The sequence below is a fragment of the Jatropha curcas genome, chromosome 8 (assembly GCF_041381405.1).
Source record: "Jatropha curcas cultivar XTBG-Jc1 chromosome 8, XTBG_Jcur_1.0, whole genome shotgun sequence".
Taxonomy (NCBI): Eukaryota; Viridiplantae; Streptophyta; class Magnoliopsida; order Malpighiales; family Euphorbiaceae; genus Jatropha; species Jatropha curcas.
Genome location: NC_143158.1, coordinates 4184644 through 4199581, shown reverse-complemented (window position 1 = coordinate 4199581; position 14938 = coordinate 4184644). Strand labels below are relative to the sequence as shown.

The window sequence follows — 14938 nt, the reverse complement described above, 5'->3', positions numbered from 1 at the left end:
TCCCTATAATATTACCTTTTACACTATGAAACAGTTGGTAATATATAATAATACTATATATGCACACTTAAAAAAAATCCAAGGGTATCCAGCATATGTTTGCGTGTAGCCACTTTATCTTTATTTGATTTATTTTGCTCTTGTTTTTTCACAAAAAGGCGCGGCTCACATTTCTCAAGAAACGCTAGGGTTTAAGCTCTTTTTCTCTGCAACTTGGTTACTTTTTACAAATACTACTTGCCAATCCACTAGGGTTTAAAGGAGAAAAAACCAATTTCAGTAAGCCACTGCCTCTCTCTCCCCTCTCTTATTTTTTTTTTCCATGTTTTGATCAATATTTGATTTTTGTTTGAACTATTTTCCTGGGAAGTCAATGACTTGCTATTAACTATTAGAGTACTTACGAATTCGATTATGGTATTTTATGACTAACAAAAGAATTATTTTTTATAACTGAATTATCTTATTTGGTGATTAGAAGGTGTAGGAACTTTTTCAAGTGTAGTATTTGGACGCGAAAATGCAGTCTTGCAGTGGAACTGCTGTTATGGGTTCTATACAACAGCCTGCTTGGACCAAAGGGTCACCCCTCCTTCAAAAAAGGTTCGGTGTTATTGGGTTTCCACATCAGATTAAGCTCAATTCGGTGAAGCCTTGTAGATACGTCAATATTGAAGGGAGCTTGGCCACTGGGAGGCCACCCTCTTCTGTGTCTGTCCCTGAAGTTGGAGGTAGATTGAGTCTGCTTCAATTCTTATTGTGCTTCTTTTGTCTTCTACCTTCTTTTGTCTTCTACTAATGAATGATGATCACTTATTAAGTTGTTTCTTGTGTGTTCTGTGGCTGGGATAGTTTTATTTTGTACTTTTTTTTAAAATATTTTTTTTTGTGCTGGAAATATTTCTCAATGTCTATGTAACAGGAGATGCCAATATTTGTTTCGGTTGAAAATTCTTGAGCTTCCAGGGGCAAAAGTAGAAACAGATTTTGATTGTGAATTTGTGTTGAGTATTCCACTCCACAGTTATAAATTGTATAGCGTGGAGATTTTATTTAATATACTTAATCTGCTTTTATTGTTTATATGTCTTCCTAATATTTGTTAATAAAATGTACAAGTGTAGGTTATGTGCTATCTTGTTGAGTTTAAGTGTTTGAAACATGACCTTACCTGACGTTAGATGCTTATAAGATTACTGGAGTATACAATTTTTGTCACGTGGTATGTCCAAAAGGGAGGGAAGAATCATAGCCATTATGATGCTAGCAGTGAGCCATCTTAATAAGACCAAAATGACAGCTGAAAGCAGCTTACAAGGGAATCCACACATAATATTAACCTCTTTTTTGCTTCGAACTGTATCATTGCCTAATAAGTGGCAAGATTTATGCCATCCTTAGATCCTTGCACTTTGTGGATGAAATTTTATGTTACTATGTTTAGGTGGCAGTAGTAGTTTTGTAGATTATGGTCTAAGTGAAGCAGATCCTGAAGTGCGTGAAATTATTGAGAAGGAGAAGAATAGGCAGTTCAAAAGCCTTGAATTAATTGCCTCAGAGAATTTTACATCCCGAGCAGTGATGGAAGCAGTTGGCTCATGCCTCACAAACAAGTATTCTGAAGGACTGCCTGGTAAAAGGTAAACATGATTCATTTAATTAAGTTGTGTTGTGTCCCTTTTCTTTTGTTGGAAATTTACAATTAAATATGGCTAAATAATCTTGTTTTACATCTTAGATACTATGGTGGCAATGAGTACATTGATGAGCTCGAAACTCTTTGTCAAGAAAGGGCTTTGGCTGCTTTTCAATTAGATGGAAAGAAGTGGGGCGTTAACGTCCAACCATTGTCTGGTTCTCCTGCTAATTTTGAGGTTTACACTGCACTCCTTAAACCGCATGACAGGATAATGGTAAAAAGTTTTCTTCTTTACTATTCTAATTTGTTCATTATATAATGTGATGGTTCCAGAAATCAGAAATCAGAAATCCTCACGCTTTACATTTGCTAACTTAGGGCTTGGACTTACCTCATGGAGGACATTTGTCTCATGGGTTCATGACTCCTAAAAGAAGGGTATCTGGCACATCAATTTATTTTGAATCTATGCCATATCGACTTGATGAATCTACAGGTGATGCATTTATAACGTCAGATTTTCTTGGGAGGGAATGGTTACTCATATTTGTCTGGTGGTACATTAATAATCTCTAAACATTACCTGCAGGCCTGGTTGATTATGACATGCTTGAGAAAACAGCTAATCTCTTCCGACCAAAGCTCATTATTGCTGGTGCTAGTGCTTATCCTCGAGATTTTGACTATCCTCGCATGAGGAAGGTAGAGGTTACATGTAGTTAACTTTGGTTACTAGCTTTACCTTTAGAGAATAATTAATCATATCAATATCAATTGGAAGATTGCAGATGCTGTTGGCGCTTTTCTCATGATGGACATGGCTCACATAAGTGGACTTGTTGCTGCTTCTGTGGTTGCTGATCCCTTTCAATATTGTGATATTGTGACCACAACCACTCACAAGGTTAGTTCCATGTGACAGACAACTTTAGAAGAGTTCTCTTACATGGTATCATAACTGTCTGTCTTTGTCTGAGAGTCCACTCTGCCCAGTCTAACAAAGTATGTAGCATCTGCATTTTGTGTCGATATTAATTAAGGGTGATTTCCTGGGAAGTCTATTGCCAATGGATTATCAAGTTTCATACTACCTGTCAAAATTTATTTTCTCTCTGTTATCTGACCTGCACATTCACTAACCTGAGACACTCTCATGTTTCTCTTCAGTCTCTACGGGGTCCTAGAGGTGGCATGATCTTCTTCAAAAAAGATCCTGTCCTTGGAGTTGATATGGAATCAGCCATCAATAATGCTGTTTTTCCAGGCCTACAGGTTAGTTATTAACCATGCTGTCTGAATTTCATATAGGTTATTTGCTTCTGTCGAGTTCCATTTCCACCCTAACTCACTCGAGCTTTGGCGCTATATGAAATTGTTGCAGGGTGGTCCTCATAACCACACAATTGGGGGACTAGCAGTTTGTCTGAAGCATGCACAATCCCCTGAGTTCAAAAATTATCAAAAGCAGGTGATGTATAATCATGACTATGCTTTGGTCAGAGGTGTGTTGTAATCCATCTAATTTAGTTAAATTATTATATGTTGTAGGTCATCTCCAACTGTAGAGCTCTTGCAAAGCGATTGGTTGAATTAGGATATAAACTGGTTTCTGGTGGGAGTGATAATCACCTCGTTCTTGTAGACTTGAGGCCACTTGTGAGTTTCTTGTTTCTTCGTTGTTTCTGCGCTTTCTTTTACCATTGAATTGGTATAGTTTCAATTGTAAAATCTAGTTATGCCAGCACATGTCGTGTCAAAATGTAGTATGGGATATAATGAAAATGGTCCAATTTTTAGAAAAATCCTTGCTTCATATGTGACCCAATAAGACAGTTAGATCGCTCATAGATTCAGTGACTCACTTCTTTTGCACAAGCACATTGAAATGTTCTAAGAAGTAAGATGATTTTCCACAATTGGCAATAATGTCATGAATCAAACTGTTCCAGTGTTTCTGCATGATATTCAGGGAGTGAAATATTCTTTCCATTTTCATCGTGTTGAGAGCAAATAACATGCGCTGACAGGGCATTGATGGAGCTCGGGTGGAGAAAATTCTTGATATGGCATCAATTACACTCAACAAAAATTCAGTTCCTGGTGAGCTTCATCCTCTGGACAAGTATTTTATTTTGGTGTTTGTCTTGCCTTCGTTGCTATCTCTGTGCTTACGCCTGCTAATGTTGAACTCCATAGGCGATAAGAGTGCTCTAGTTCCTGGTGGCATTCGCATTGGATCACCTGCTATGACTACCAGAGGATTCACTGAGAAAGAATTTGTAGCTACTGCTGATTTTATTCACGGGGGTGTGCAATTAACAATTGAAGCGAAAAAATCAGCTCCGGGATCAAAGCTTCAAGATTTCTTGAAGTTTGTTGCATCTCCTGACTTCCCGATGATGGATAAAGTGTCAGATCTCCAGGCTAAAGTTGAAGCCCTTACAACTCAATTCTCTATTCCTGGAGTATGAATATATGGCAAAAATACGTAGGTTGCTGTTATTAATTTCTGGAATATGATTTATAAGTTTATATTTAAGCTTAAAGTATCTACAGCATATTAGGAGAACAAGAATTGGAGAATAATGCTTTATATATCTCCACTGATCATGCAAGGACATAGGTATCTTGAAAGGCAACAATGTCATAAATTTTTTTGGCTTTTCTATATATATGAGCTAATTTTAACTTATGCTTCATGTGTATGTTTAATAAATTTGTATGAAGAAAAGGTTGAATTTTTTAATTGCTAAAATTTATGTTTTTATTGTTTAATATTTATATGAACCAAAAAAAAAAAAAAAAAAAGAAAAAGCAAACGTCAAACTTAGAAAATATGTATATAAAAACTTAGAAAATATGTATATAATCACAGAATTTAATTGAGGCCTGTCTTTTATTATTATTATTTTTTTAATAAAAGAAATATTTTGGAATAGCAGAAGGATTTTACCTCTCTTTTTTTTTTTTTTGGGGTACAAATGAAAGAAAGATAAATTTTTTTTGAAAAGAAGGATATTTCGAGAGTTTGGACAAAATTTTTTATTAAAGGACGAGAAATATTCCATATTCCAAAATAAAAGGGCAAACACAAACATTAAATATGTACTAGGATATATTTAAATAGAAGAAAAATATGAAACAGAAAACAGATCATTAAAAAATATTACTATTTTTATTTGGAAAGAGTTAAAAAAAAACATTTATTTGTTTTTTAAATTTTTTGTTCATATTAGAAGGAAAAATAAAAAAAGAAAGTAGATAAATAAACTAATGAAAGAAAATATTATTATTTTTTTCTGTATCCAATCATAAAAAAATAGTTTTTCCGATTTTTTTTTTTCCTCTTTATTTTCTTTCCGTTTTTTTTCCCCCCTTTTAATCCAAAAACATTGCAAGAGTTGTTTAGCTGACAATTTATTTGTTACCTACTTTTCCCAACACGGCGTCGTTTCGCTTATTCACTTCTCGGAGCACAAAACCCTCCAGTCGCACCTCTCCGTTGCCGCCTCACGCAAAGCCAACCCGTTTCTCCTCTCCGTAGCCTCTCCAATCTCCATATCGGCAAACAGGTGAGTATCTAAATCTTAGGGTTTCCTGGTATGACGACTTCTGTTTATACTGTTCTAGTTATATTGTGCTTCTCGACCTATATCATGTTAACATATTCTGGATCCTGTTGGGCTCTTGCTTGTATTGTTCTTTTTCTTTTGATTAGTTTGAGCTTTCATCGAAGTTTAGTTTTGGAAATTCTATAGCTTTTTTCGAACTATCTTAGCGTTTGGTTGTCGAGAAAATGCGGTTAAGAATTTAGAAGACTAAACCTTAGACAAATTAGTTGTGTTAATCCCAAAATTTGGTTGTTAATATTAGAGTCTTCCAATAATTTGCTCTAAATTGGTTGCCTGAGTAAATCTACCTGTTCTGTTGTTGTTTTCTTCCTTACTCATTAACAGTGGACGCTTACAGAAAGCTTAATTTTTTAATTGGTTTGAATTTTCAGATTGATTCAATATGCCCAAAAAGAAAACTTCAAAGGCAACCGAGCAAGCAGAAAAAGAAGCCACTGTAGTAGAACCAGAAAAACCATCGTTAACGCCAAAGAAATCGAGTAATGAGATTGATGAAATCTTCTCTGGGAAGAAGAGGAAGAAACCTGAAAAAGAAAAGAATGTTAAGGCAAACGAAAATGAAACTGAAGAGCCAAAATTGTTGAAGAAGAAAAAGAAGTCCAAAGAAGATAAAGAGGGAAGGTTTACCAATCTGCCTTCTAAACCTCGAAAGAAAACAGAGGATGGTCTGACCGTCTATACAGAAGAGGAATTAGGTATTAGCAATTCCAATGCTGGAGGTACCCCACTTTGCCCATTTGATTGTGATTGTTGCTTTTGATGATTCTTAGGTATAACTGCTTGGATTTAATGAACCTACTGAGATTTTGTTCTGGTTTTTTAATTCTCATTTGTGATTGTGGAATTTGTAGTTTATGGGAAATTTTGTTTGAAGTTCTACTTTTCTCTTCTTGTACACTAGAATCAGATTAAATGAAAAATATTCAATCCATGCTACATGGTACTTCTAAACTTCTCTATTACTGGAGTTGTTTTGTTGCTTTGAAAATTCTTAAAAGTGATCGACCACTGGCTGATCCATCTTCATAAATTCCTTTCAATAACATGGTACTTGGTTGGCAAAAGAACGCAGGGTATTGGGGAATAAGTTCTTCATTTGGTAGCCTCATGTTCTCACATGAGAATATGAAAACTAATGCAATGCGTATTTGGAACATTCGCTTGAAAAAAGTTGCATCTATAAGCACTTCTTGAGTGTAGATTATCAAGCTCAGGCCTTCATTCTTGCAACTTCAAGTTGCTCGTTGCTCCTATGAATTCACCGAGGGGTATTATAGTTGGTGTGTATTTTCTGTTTTCGACCAGATGAACTAAAAACAAACTAGTGCCAATTCCAATAGTTTCACGACTTCTATAATGTTTATCCATCTGTAGTTTGTCCATACATAAATTTGATGCATTTTCTCTCAACAACCCGTTTCTAATTTTATTTCCTTTCAACACCCAGTTTACTAGAGATACTTCCTGTTGGTTGAGGTAGCAATTGCAAAATGCAAATCTTCATATTCATTATAAAAGGTTGCCCAAGAACTGGGCACTTTGGTAGTTTCATTTTACAATTATGGCAATGGTAACTAATGCATTCCCCACTTGTATAAAACTTTGTATGAATTAATGGGTAAATGTTTAGCTTCTTTTTGAGTCTCTTTAATGTTGGTTCCTACCATACTGTTATGTAAAATTATGGTTGTACTTGAATTTGGTTTTTCATTGGATATGCTTTTTTCTCCCTGAACGGCCAGAAGTTGCAGCTAACATATACAAATGAATAGTTCCAAAATATTAGCAATTAGACTGAATTAAGGACCAAAAGTTACAAATTAGATCCAAATTTTTGACACTTCATTAATCAATTTCTGCATACATGAAAGTTTCAAATCAGAGCCACTAAGAATTATCTACTCACAATCAATTTAAAGCTAACAAAAATATTCTCGTAAACTCATAGTTGGATTAAAAAATAAAAACAAGGGTTTTTTTTTTCAGAAATTCCCTTCCCCGCTACAATTCAATCGACTCCGGGTCCTGCTACAGATTCTTCAGCTTCAAAAGCTACCATCTGGCTTGCACCATACTCTGAGATTAGGAAAGATCTTAAATTCAAATATTATCAATAAAGTTAAAGAAACTTCGCTGGTAACATTCGAATCCAGCATCCGTCCACTGCATATAACATTAATCAGCAACACCCAAGAAGAGAATAATATTTCCAATTATAGAGAGAACAGAAAATTTTCAATTTAAAAATCGATTAACCAAGTTGAGAAAAAAGAATCCATCTAGAATAGAAAACAAAAATATTTAAGAAAAAAAAAGAAGTTAAAGGGGAAAGTGTAAGGGTTCTTCTGTCTTGAAGAATAAAAAGTTCAGAGCTTCACGCAGGGCAATAGCCAACTTACATATAACAGATGAATAGAGTAAGAATTTAGCTACTCAAAATTTGAAGGAAGCAAAGGAAAAGAATTGCTCACTCCAATCGTGAAAAGCAGCTCTATTTAGGCACCATGCAAAAGGTGAATTGGTATTAAATTATCTCAAACACCCGTGTCTGACTGAGTGCCATCTTCATCTTTATTACACAAAAATGGCTATAAGCTTATATCTAAACGAGAAGCTCATATTGATAAAAAAAAAAAAGACCGAAATATAGCCGGAATATTGTGACCTGAAACAACGGTGAGTTTCAAGGATCTTCTTCCGGCCAAAAAACATTTAATTTTGGCTCTATGCGGCAGACAGATCGCCATTAATCAGCGCCCGCTGCTGACTCAGGTAAAGAGCCATTAAAACAACCGACATTGTTAGCTCAGAGATTTCTTTTAACTAGAGAAAAAAAAAGCTGCACATTACATTATCTAAGCTCTCCAAAAATGGAAAGATTTTCAATTTCTTCGAACTTGTTAGAGATTCTTTGCTTGCAGAGGAAAATAAAAAGTAGCGAGACAGAGAAACTGAGGAACAGTGCGTGACAGAGTTCCGCTTGGAGGCATGGAAAGTACCAAGTTGCGACCAGTTAAGCACCTGCTTATATACTAGTTTCTCTAGAACCCTAAAGCATTGGGGATATTGAAATTACAATACTAGACTCGCGGAAAATGACTTTAAAAACCCTTGGGATTTTGTTTTTTAATCGGTATTTAAAAGCACCCCTCATTCCTGCACCGACTTACCCACAAACCTTAAACGATTATGTCGTCTTATGATACCAGCGATGCAGCGACAGACGACAATAATCAAAAGAACAAGTCCATCCTCCCTTCCGTCGTCCCCAGGCTTCCAGGAACCTTCCACCCACATTTGACCTAACGAACCCATAAACGTTGAACGCGTGACAGTTCAAATGCAGGGTTTGGTATATTATTTGACTTTCAACTGATGGAAGATATTTGTTTATTTATTTATAATAATAAAGAAATCCCCAAAACCAAACACATATTTATTTTCATTTCTTCTCCTTCAAATTCATCTTTTATTTCTTTCTAAAAATAATTCTCTCTTTGATCCTTTTTTTTGGATATCTTATTAAAAAATTGAGGCATGGAGGCGGCAACACTATCTGGTTCACTGCCGCGGTTGAAGCTTTCTGCTTCAAATCATAAATTGTAAGTCTTTTTAGTAATTTTTTTATGATTAATTGATCGAGTTCAATAGTTGGATCAAGTGGGTTACTTCTGAGTTAGATCGCCATTTATTTTGATCCTTTCTTTCGAAATTTAACTTGATTTTGTCAAATTTTATTGAAGAACTGTTGCGATTGTGCTAAAATAGCATTTTGGGATATTGGGACTTGGTTAACGGGTTAGTGTGGTTAACGGGTTAGTGTTATATTTGACCTGATACTGGGAAATTGCGACGGTAAAGAAAATGTAGTTTGAGAAGATTTGGGATCATGGCTGTTTAAAATGTCCCTAAATTTTTGTTTTTTACTGAATATTTGCACGATAAATATTCTTGCTCAAAAAGGGAACTCTAGCACAACCAGAGTTTTTGTGTTGCAATTTGCAATTTGCAAGGGGAACAATAACATGCATTGTCATTTGATTATTTGTCTTTGATTATTTAGGTGGCGTTTTATGCATGTTGTTGGTATCTAGATATCTGATTAGTGGCTTATAACTACTTTCGAAGATTTCAATCCAGTTGTTTTGTTAACAGATCGTGGTCTCAGGGCAGGTCTATCATTTCTGTCTCTTGCCGCCCATCTGGACAATTGCATGATACTGTTTCAAGTTCTAGTTCAACTGATAGAAGGGTTACCATTAGTGGGGGACTGTACGAGCTTAGTCCAGCTCCAAAGAGAAATCCAGTTGGGCAAACACATTGTGCAACCTCAGCAGGAGCATACACATATGGTGAAAGTTCTCTTGAATCTCATTCACATGCAGCAGAAGACAAGGTTGGCGTGCTGCTTCTGAATCTGGGAGGGCCAGAAACACTTCATGATGTTCAACCATTTTTATTCAATTTATTTGCAGACCCGGTATGCCTTCCTATCATTTCTCTTTATTCTTTTTGTTTGGTCCAAACATTAAATTTTTAATATTCATTTTATTTTACTACAGGACATTATACGACTTCCCAGGCTGTTTCAATTTCTTCAGCGACCTCTAGCTCAATTGATTTCTGTGCTCCGTGCTCCCAAAAGTAAAGAAGGGTATGCTGCCATAGGAGGTGGCTCACCTTTGCGTAAAATAACAGATGAGCAGGTAGAGTGCGGTTGAAATTACTGGCTCGCTCTTTTGTTTTCTCTTTTTTGTTTTATTTTTTTTTTTCCGGCATTTGTTCAACTTGTTTTGCACAAAATACATGGTTACTAGTCCTGCTTTGCTTTCTTTCTTTTGTTAGTTTTTGTATATTAAATTTTTTTTTTCTTCTTTATTTTAATATATTTGTAAATATGTTGAAATACTTATTGCAGGCACATGCAATCAAAATGGCTTTGGAAGCAAAAGGCATGTCTGCAATTGTCTATGTTGGAATGCGTTATTGGTACCCATTCACTGAGGAGGCAATTCATCAGGTGAGACTTCAAATTATGTATTAATTGAATATATATTCTGACTTTCTGAAAGTTTATTATCAACTTCCTATATGACTTACTTTGCTTGCTAATGTATTGAATTCCTTTTGGTTTTATCTGGCAGATCAAGAGGGACAGGATAACAAGGCTTGTTGTGCTGCCACTTTATCCACAATTCTCCATCTCCACAACTGGCTCAAGCCTTCGTGTACTCCAAAATATATTCAGGTGTTAGATCCATGCCAGTTTCTGTTCTTTCGTTTTAAGAAATTCGAAAGTAATTACTGACTTGTGTCGACTAAATGTGAGTGATCTTTTAGGGAAGATGCATATCTATCAAGATTGCCTGTTTCTATCATACAATCCTGGTACCAAAGAGAAGGTTACATCAAGTCTATGGCTGACTTGATTGGAAAAGAACTAGAACAATTTCCTAAGCCTGAGGAGGTGGGTTTGACTGTTGCAATTTTTTTTTCTTCCATGTGTCTTTTGAGAATTGGTGTGGGCATGCTGCTTGTTCGAATTTTTTGACTTTTGAGTAATCTTTCTTGTTTATGTGGAATCTCAGGTCATGATATTCTTTAGTGCTCATGGAGTTCCAGTGAGTTACATTGTGGATGCTGGAGATCCATACAAAGATCAGATGGAGGAGTGTATCTACTTAATCATGAAAGAATTAAAAGCTAGAGGATTTAGCAATGACCATACTCTTGCCTATCAGGTTGATTGATTATGATTTAAGTTCATAAATTAGAGCTTCTAGTGTTGCCCTTCAGTGATTATGAGAGCCATGTCGGCTTGTTGTTGACATTGCTTATTCATTTCTCTTCTCCATCCCCATTATGGCTATTATATTTTATTGGTCCTATCTGTGTTGGCCCTTTATTCCTCAAACTCTTTTGTTTTTTTGAATTTTCTCAGAGCCGAGTTGGGCCTGTACAATGGTTGAAGCCCTACACTGATGAAGTTCTGGTTGAGCTTGGCCAGAAAGGTGTGAAAAGTCTACTTGCTGTACCTGTAAGGTATGCAAGCTGTAGTTTCTTTGCCGCATATTTAATAACGTTCTAAATAAAGAATTATCGAGAGTTTTGAGTCATCACGTTGGTTTTATGGGTTTTTGCATGCCATGTGTTGTTGCATGTAACATTCATTTGGTTTTCCTAGAGAGTTGCCTTCTTTACTTCTAAATTTGTGTATGAATGAGTGATGGAAAGGTGAGTTTCAGAGGGTAATGAGGCTGTTTCATGCTCTGTCAGTTATGAGAATCGACCATTAAAAAGCAAATACAATGTCTCAAGAATTTAGTCCCTACATACTTGTAATTCCTTAATGGGTGAATGCTCGTACTCTTAACTAGAGCATTGGCAGTATTTTGTATCTGCTCATTCGGTTGTAAGTTGTTCTTTTTTATTGTGAATGTAGATCATTCCAAGAGGACCCAATTATTTAAATAACAATCTTATTGGGTAATAGGCTCAAATTTTTAAATTTGACCAGTTAGCACTTGTAATCAAAGTTTAGCTCAAATTTACTTTAGACTAATAAATTTGATTCTGTCCTATTTGAAATTCCAGCTTTGTGAGTGAGCACATCGAGACACTTGAAGAAATTGACATGGAGTATAAGCATTTGGCTCTTGAATCTGGTGTTGAGAATTGGGGCCGCGTACCAGCACTAGGTTGCACCTCATCCTTCATTACAGATCTGGCAGATGCAGTGGTAGAAGCCCTACCTTCAGCAAAAGCCATATCAACCTCAAGCAGCACCTCAGAAGAAGCTGATTATGATATATTTAGATGTGCTATCAAAATGTTGTTTGGTTCAATCTTGGCATTTGTTCTGCTTTTTTCCCCAAAAATGATCCTTGCATGCAAGAATTATCTCTTATAAAGGCAACAAGACAAGTTTCATACAGGTTGCTCTTTCAAATAATGAAGTATAGTGAAAAGATTGGTCAAGTTGCAGAAATTCTAACCGGGATTTTGTATTCATTTAATTTTTTACTTGTTTTGAAATGGGAATTTCTGCAATGGATATGTATTTAGCTGAATTTTCTTGTTTTATATACAAAAAGTTGATGCTGTTTTAGGGGCACACCTAGTTATCAGCCAAAATATTCTTAAGAATTACTTCAATTTCGAAATTATTTTGGCCACTATTTGTATTCGTCTCAGTTTCCTTCCAGTACTGAGGGGCAGATAATAATAGCGTCAGATGGAAGCATAGCATATATCTTATTCGTGCGAGATCATTTTGCAGTCAACGTTAACCCTTTTTTTTTTTTTTTTAATTTTTTTTGAGCTTCAATTATAACGGCAAAACTAAAATCATAGACCAACTAATAACCTGCGGGTAATGACTTTCCTAATCGATGTGCAAGAAGGTACTGATTGAGATTATAATTTACTTGCTACTGCATCACTGGGTATATATGATTTTTCAGAATACATCCAAGTGTTAGTAAGATGGTATTACCACTTTCTACTAAACCCTATTCATGTGTTCATATATGGTGAAAGCTTGACTTGGAGGAGCTGACTTTTGAACGGCTCTAAACACACACAAACAAGTATCAGAACCAGCCACAAAAGAAAAGATTATTTGCAAAACGAATTGCTCCTAATTTGGTTGCAAATTTATGCCAAAAAAAATTTCTAGTCATGTATGTTGTGGTCGATTGAAAATAAAAGGAAGAAAAATAATTGAAACTTTATCAGTTCAACTCTAAACGCAGATAATCCTATTGCAGCACTCAAACATGGTAGCCAGTGATTGTGAATCCTCGACCAATAATTTCACCAGCACAAAACCAAACAAAGCACTCCAATCCAAAAAGTGTAGCAATGCCAGCATCCTCAACCCTGAGCTCCTTCCTGTTTTTCCACAAATGCTTGACATAATCAACCTCCTTCCAGAATGCTTCATAACGCCCGGGAATACTGTCATAGAACCAAATAGATACATTTACCCTTAAAAATACAAGACAAGGTACAAAAGCTAAGTGCATATATATGTGGCTTGATATGCAACATGCTAATTCAAATTGTCCAAATACATATATTTCAAACAATAGACGACCCGGATGATACACTAAAGTCCCCAGCAAAGTGTTGTCATTCTACCATCAAGTTCAACTCAAACATTATGTTCAACGGAGCCCATTCATCCAACATGTAAATCATTTAAAAAAATTTGCAACATTGGCTTAGAAAAAACAATATACTCAAAAAATATTACATCAAGACATTCCAAGGCCGAGTTTTGGGGTCCAAATCCAAAAGCAAACCATCCCAAATAACAGAAATCAGAGAGTATAGATTTCTAAATTTCACTTTGAAGCTTAATCAACTGCTTATCCTGGCCATCATACATGTATCATTATTTCATCAAAATATTCACTAACATTGTTGAAATTCAGAAAATTCTAAGCATATATGGATTATCCATATAACAACAGTATAGAAAAGGAATCAACATGTAAAAGAACTTAACTAGTAAACCTTCATAATTTTTTATAAAGTTTCTGCCAATCAACACCAAATGAAAATACAGTCTAAGAGACAAACCTCGCAAGCCGTGTGTGAAACAACTGCTTCGACAAAAGATCGCATGTCTCAACAGTGGCTGGGTCCTGGATGTACTGCTGGTTCTGTTCTAATAGCTGCTTGTAGTATGCAGTACCATGCTTGGCCACGAATTGTGAGGCCTGAACAGCCTTTGATTGCAGTTGAAGTAGCTTGGATGCCATTAGTTCCCCTTGACCTAATCATACATGATAACCAAAGATTACAGAAAATGCGGGTTAAAACAAATCCAGATTTGACCTCAAAAAATTAAAAAAAGTGTTTACCAAGTAAAAGATTATTACATCAAGTAATCAAATTGAAATTTCATATTCAGTACCAATCGGAGGAATAGAGAGGTTAAAACCAACCCCAAACCGATGAACTAACACCCAGACTTAATATCACAGAATGGTATCTAATTACAATTAGAAGCATAAACATATTTAATTCAGAAACAAAAATTAACAAGAAGATTATGCATCACGAACACCAAATCAAATTGCAGACTAGAGAGATTTAAGCAAAGAAGAAAATACCTGTAACAGCTATTGGTGATTAGTGTGTGAGATAGCGAAGGGAAGGTTTTATACCGCGGGGGGGTTTTTTTCTGGGTCGGCTGCACTGCACTTGATCCCTTGCTCAACGATGTCCAATAATCTCGTGCCATATGTCTTTTAGTTATTTTTTTCTCTTTTTCTTTTTTTTTTTTTTTTTTTTTTTTTTGTTTGGTGATAGTTATTTTTCTTTTTCAACAAGTAATAGTTTTTTTTTTAAAAAAAATTAATGTTTAAGTTGGTGTCCTTTTTCTTTTTCAACAAGTAATATTTCTTTTACAAGGTAACTTTTCATAAAATTAAAAATTAAGGATTTGAGAATTTAAGAGTTAAATTTCATAATATAATCTTGAAAATTGTAATAGTCCTATAACCTCATAATTGGTGTAAATTTAAAATAAAAATATTAAGCTGTCATTTTAAATTAATTAAAAATTTCACATAATATGTAAACGAGTTAAAATTAAGATTGCACGAGGCTTTAATTTTAAAGGTTAAAAATATTGTAATACAATACCTTAATTTAG

The 14938-nt window shown here is 35.2% G+C and overlaps 4 protein-coding genes and 1 long non-coding RNA gene across 8 annotated transcripts; 3 read left to right on the top strand and 2 right to left on the bottom strand.

The window, feature by feature from the left end:
- The first annotated feature begins 93 nt into the window (after positions 1-93).
- Positions 94-4331, top strand: SHM3 (serine hydroxymethyltransferase 3). Of its 3 annotated transcripts, none has more exons than XM_012221930.4 (12): positions 99-279; positions 482-731; positions 1445-1640; positions 1739-1913; positions 2018-2135; positions 2229-2341; positions 2421-2543; positions 2807-2911; positions 3021-3107; positions 3188-3295; positions 3667-3739; positions 3836-4331. In XM_012221930.4, exons 2-12 carry the CDS (start codon positions 521-523, stop codon positions 4108-4110), a joined length of 1584 nt encoding a protein of 527 aa, XP_012077320.1. In that variant the 5' UTR covers positions 99-279; positions 482-520; the 3' UTR covers positions 4111-4331. The 3 variants fall into 3 exon arrangements, with proteins under 3 accessions (XP_089581076.1, XP_012077320.1, XP_012077319.1); XM_012221929.4 differs by having other exon boundaries at positions 479-731; XM_089724950.1 differs by lacking the exon at positions 3836-4331 and having other exon boundaries at positions 94-279; positions 479-731; positions 3609-3739.
- Positions 4332-5051: 720 nt separating this feature from the next.
- LOC105638170 (stress response protein) lies at positions 5052-6222 on the top strand. The gene is made up of 2 exons (XM_020680706.2): positions 5052-5211; positions 5643-6222. Exon 2 carries the CDS (start codon positions 5654-5656, stop codon positions 6029-6031), a length of 378 nt encoding a protein of 125 aa, XP_020536365.1. The 5' UTR covers positions 5052-5211; positions 5643-5653; the 3' UTR covers positions 6032-6222.
- Positions 6223-7084: 862 nt separating this feature from the next.
- On the bottom strand, positions 7085-8397 carry LOC110009927 (uncharacterized). Its single transcript, XR_002284810.3, has 2 exons — positions 7743-8397; positions 7085-7347 (listed from the first exon to the last, which is right to left on the bottom strand). It is a non-coding gene; the product is annotated as an uncharacterized LOC110009927 (long non-coding RNA).
- A 30-nt stretch (positions 8398-8427) lies between these two features.
- On the top strand, positions 8428-12554 carry LOC105638168 (ferrochelatase 1). 2 transcript variants are annotated; one of them, XM_012221926.4, is made up of 10 exons: positions 8428-8623; positions 8807-8873; positions 9427-9751; positions 9834-9977; positions 10190-10291; positions 10416-10519; positions 10612-10738; positions 10860-11012; positions 11213-11313; positions 11866-12554. In XM_012221926.4, exons 2-10 carry the CDS (start codon positions 8809-8811, stop codon positions 12179-12181), a joined length of 1437 nt encoding a protein of 478 aa, XP_012077316.1. In that variant the 5' UTR covers positions 8428-8623; positions 8807-8808; the 3' UTR covers positions 12182-12554. The 2 variants fall into 2 exon arrangements, with proteins under 2 accessions (XP_012077316.1, XP_012077315.1); XM_012221925.4 differs by having other exon boundaries at positions 8428-8873.
- A 334-nt stretch (positions 12555-12888) lies between these two features.
- LOC105638169 (hypothetical protein) lies at positions 12889-14530 on the bottom strand. Its single transcript, XM_012221927.4, has 3 exons — positions 14394-14530; positions 13858-14053; positions 12889-13230 (listed from the first exon to the last, which is right to left on the bottom strand). Exons 2-3 carry the CDS (start codon positions 14037-14039, stop codon positions 13044-13046), a joined length of 369 nt encoding a protein of 122 aa, XP_012077317.1. The 5' UTR covers positions 14040-14053; positions 14394-14530; the 3' UTR covers positions 12889-13043.
- Positions 14531-14938: the final 408 nt, after the last annotated feature.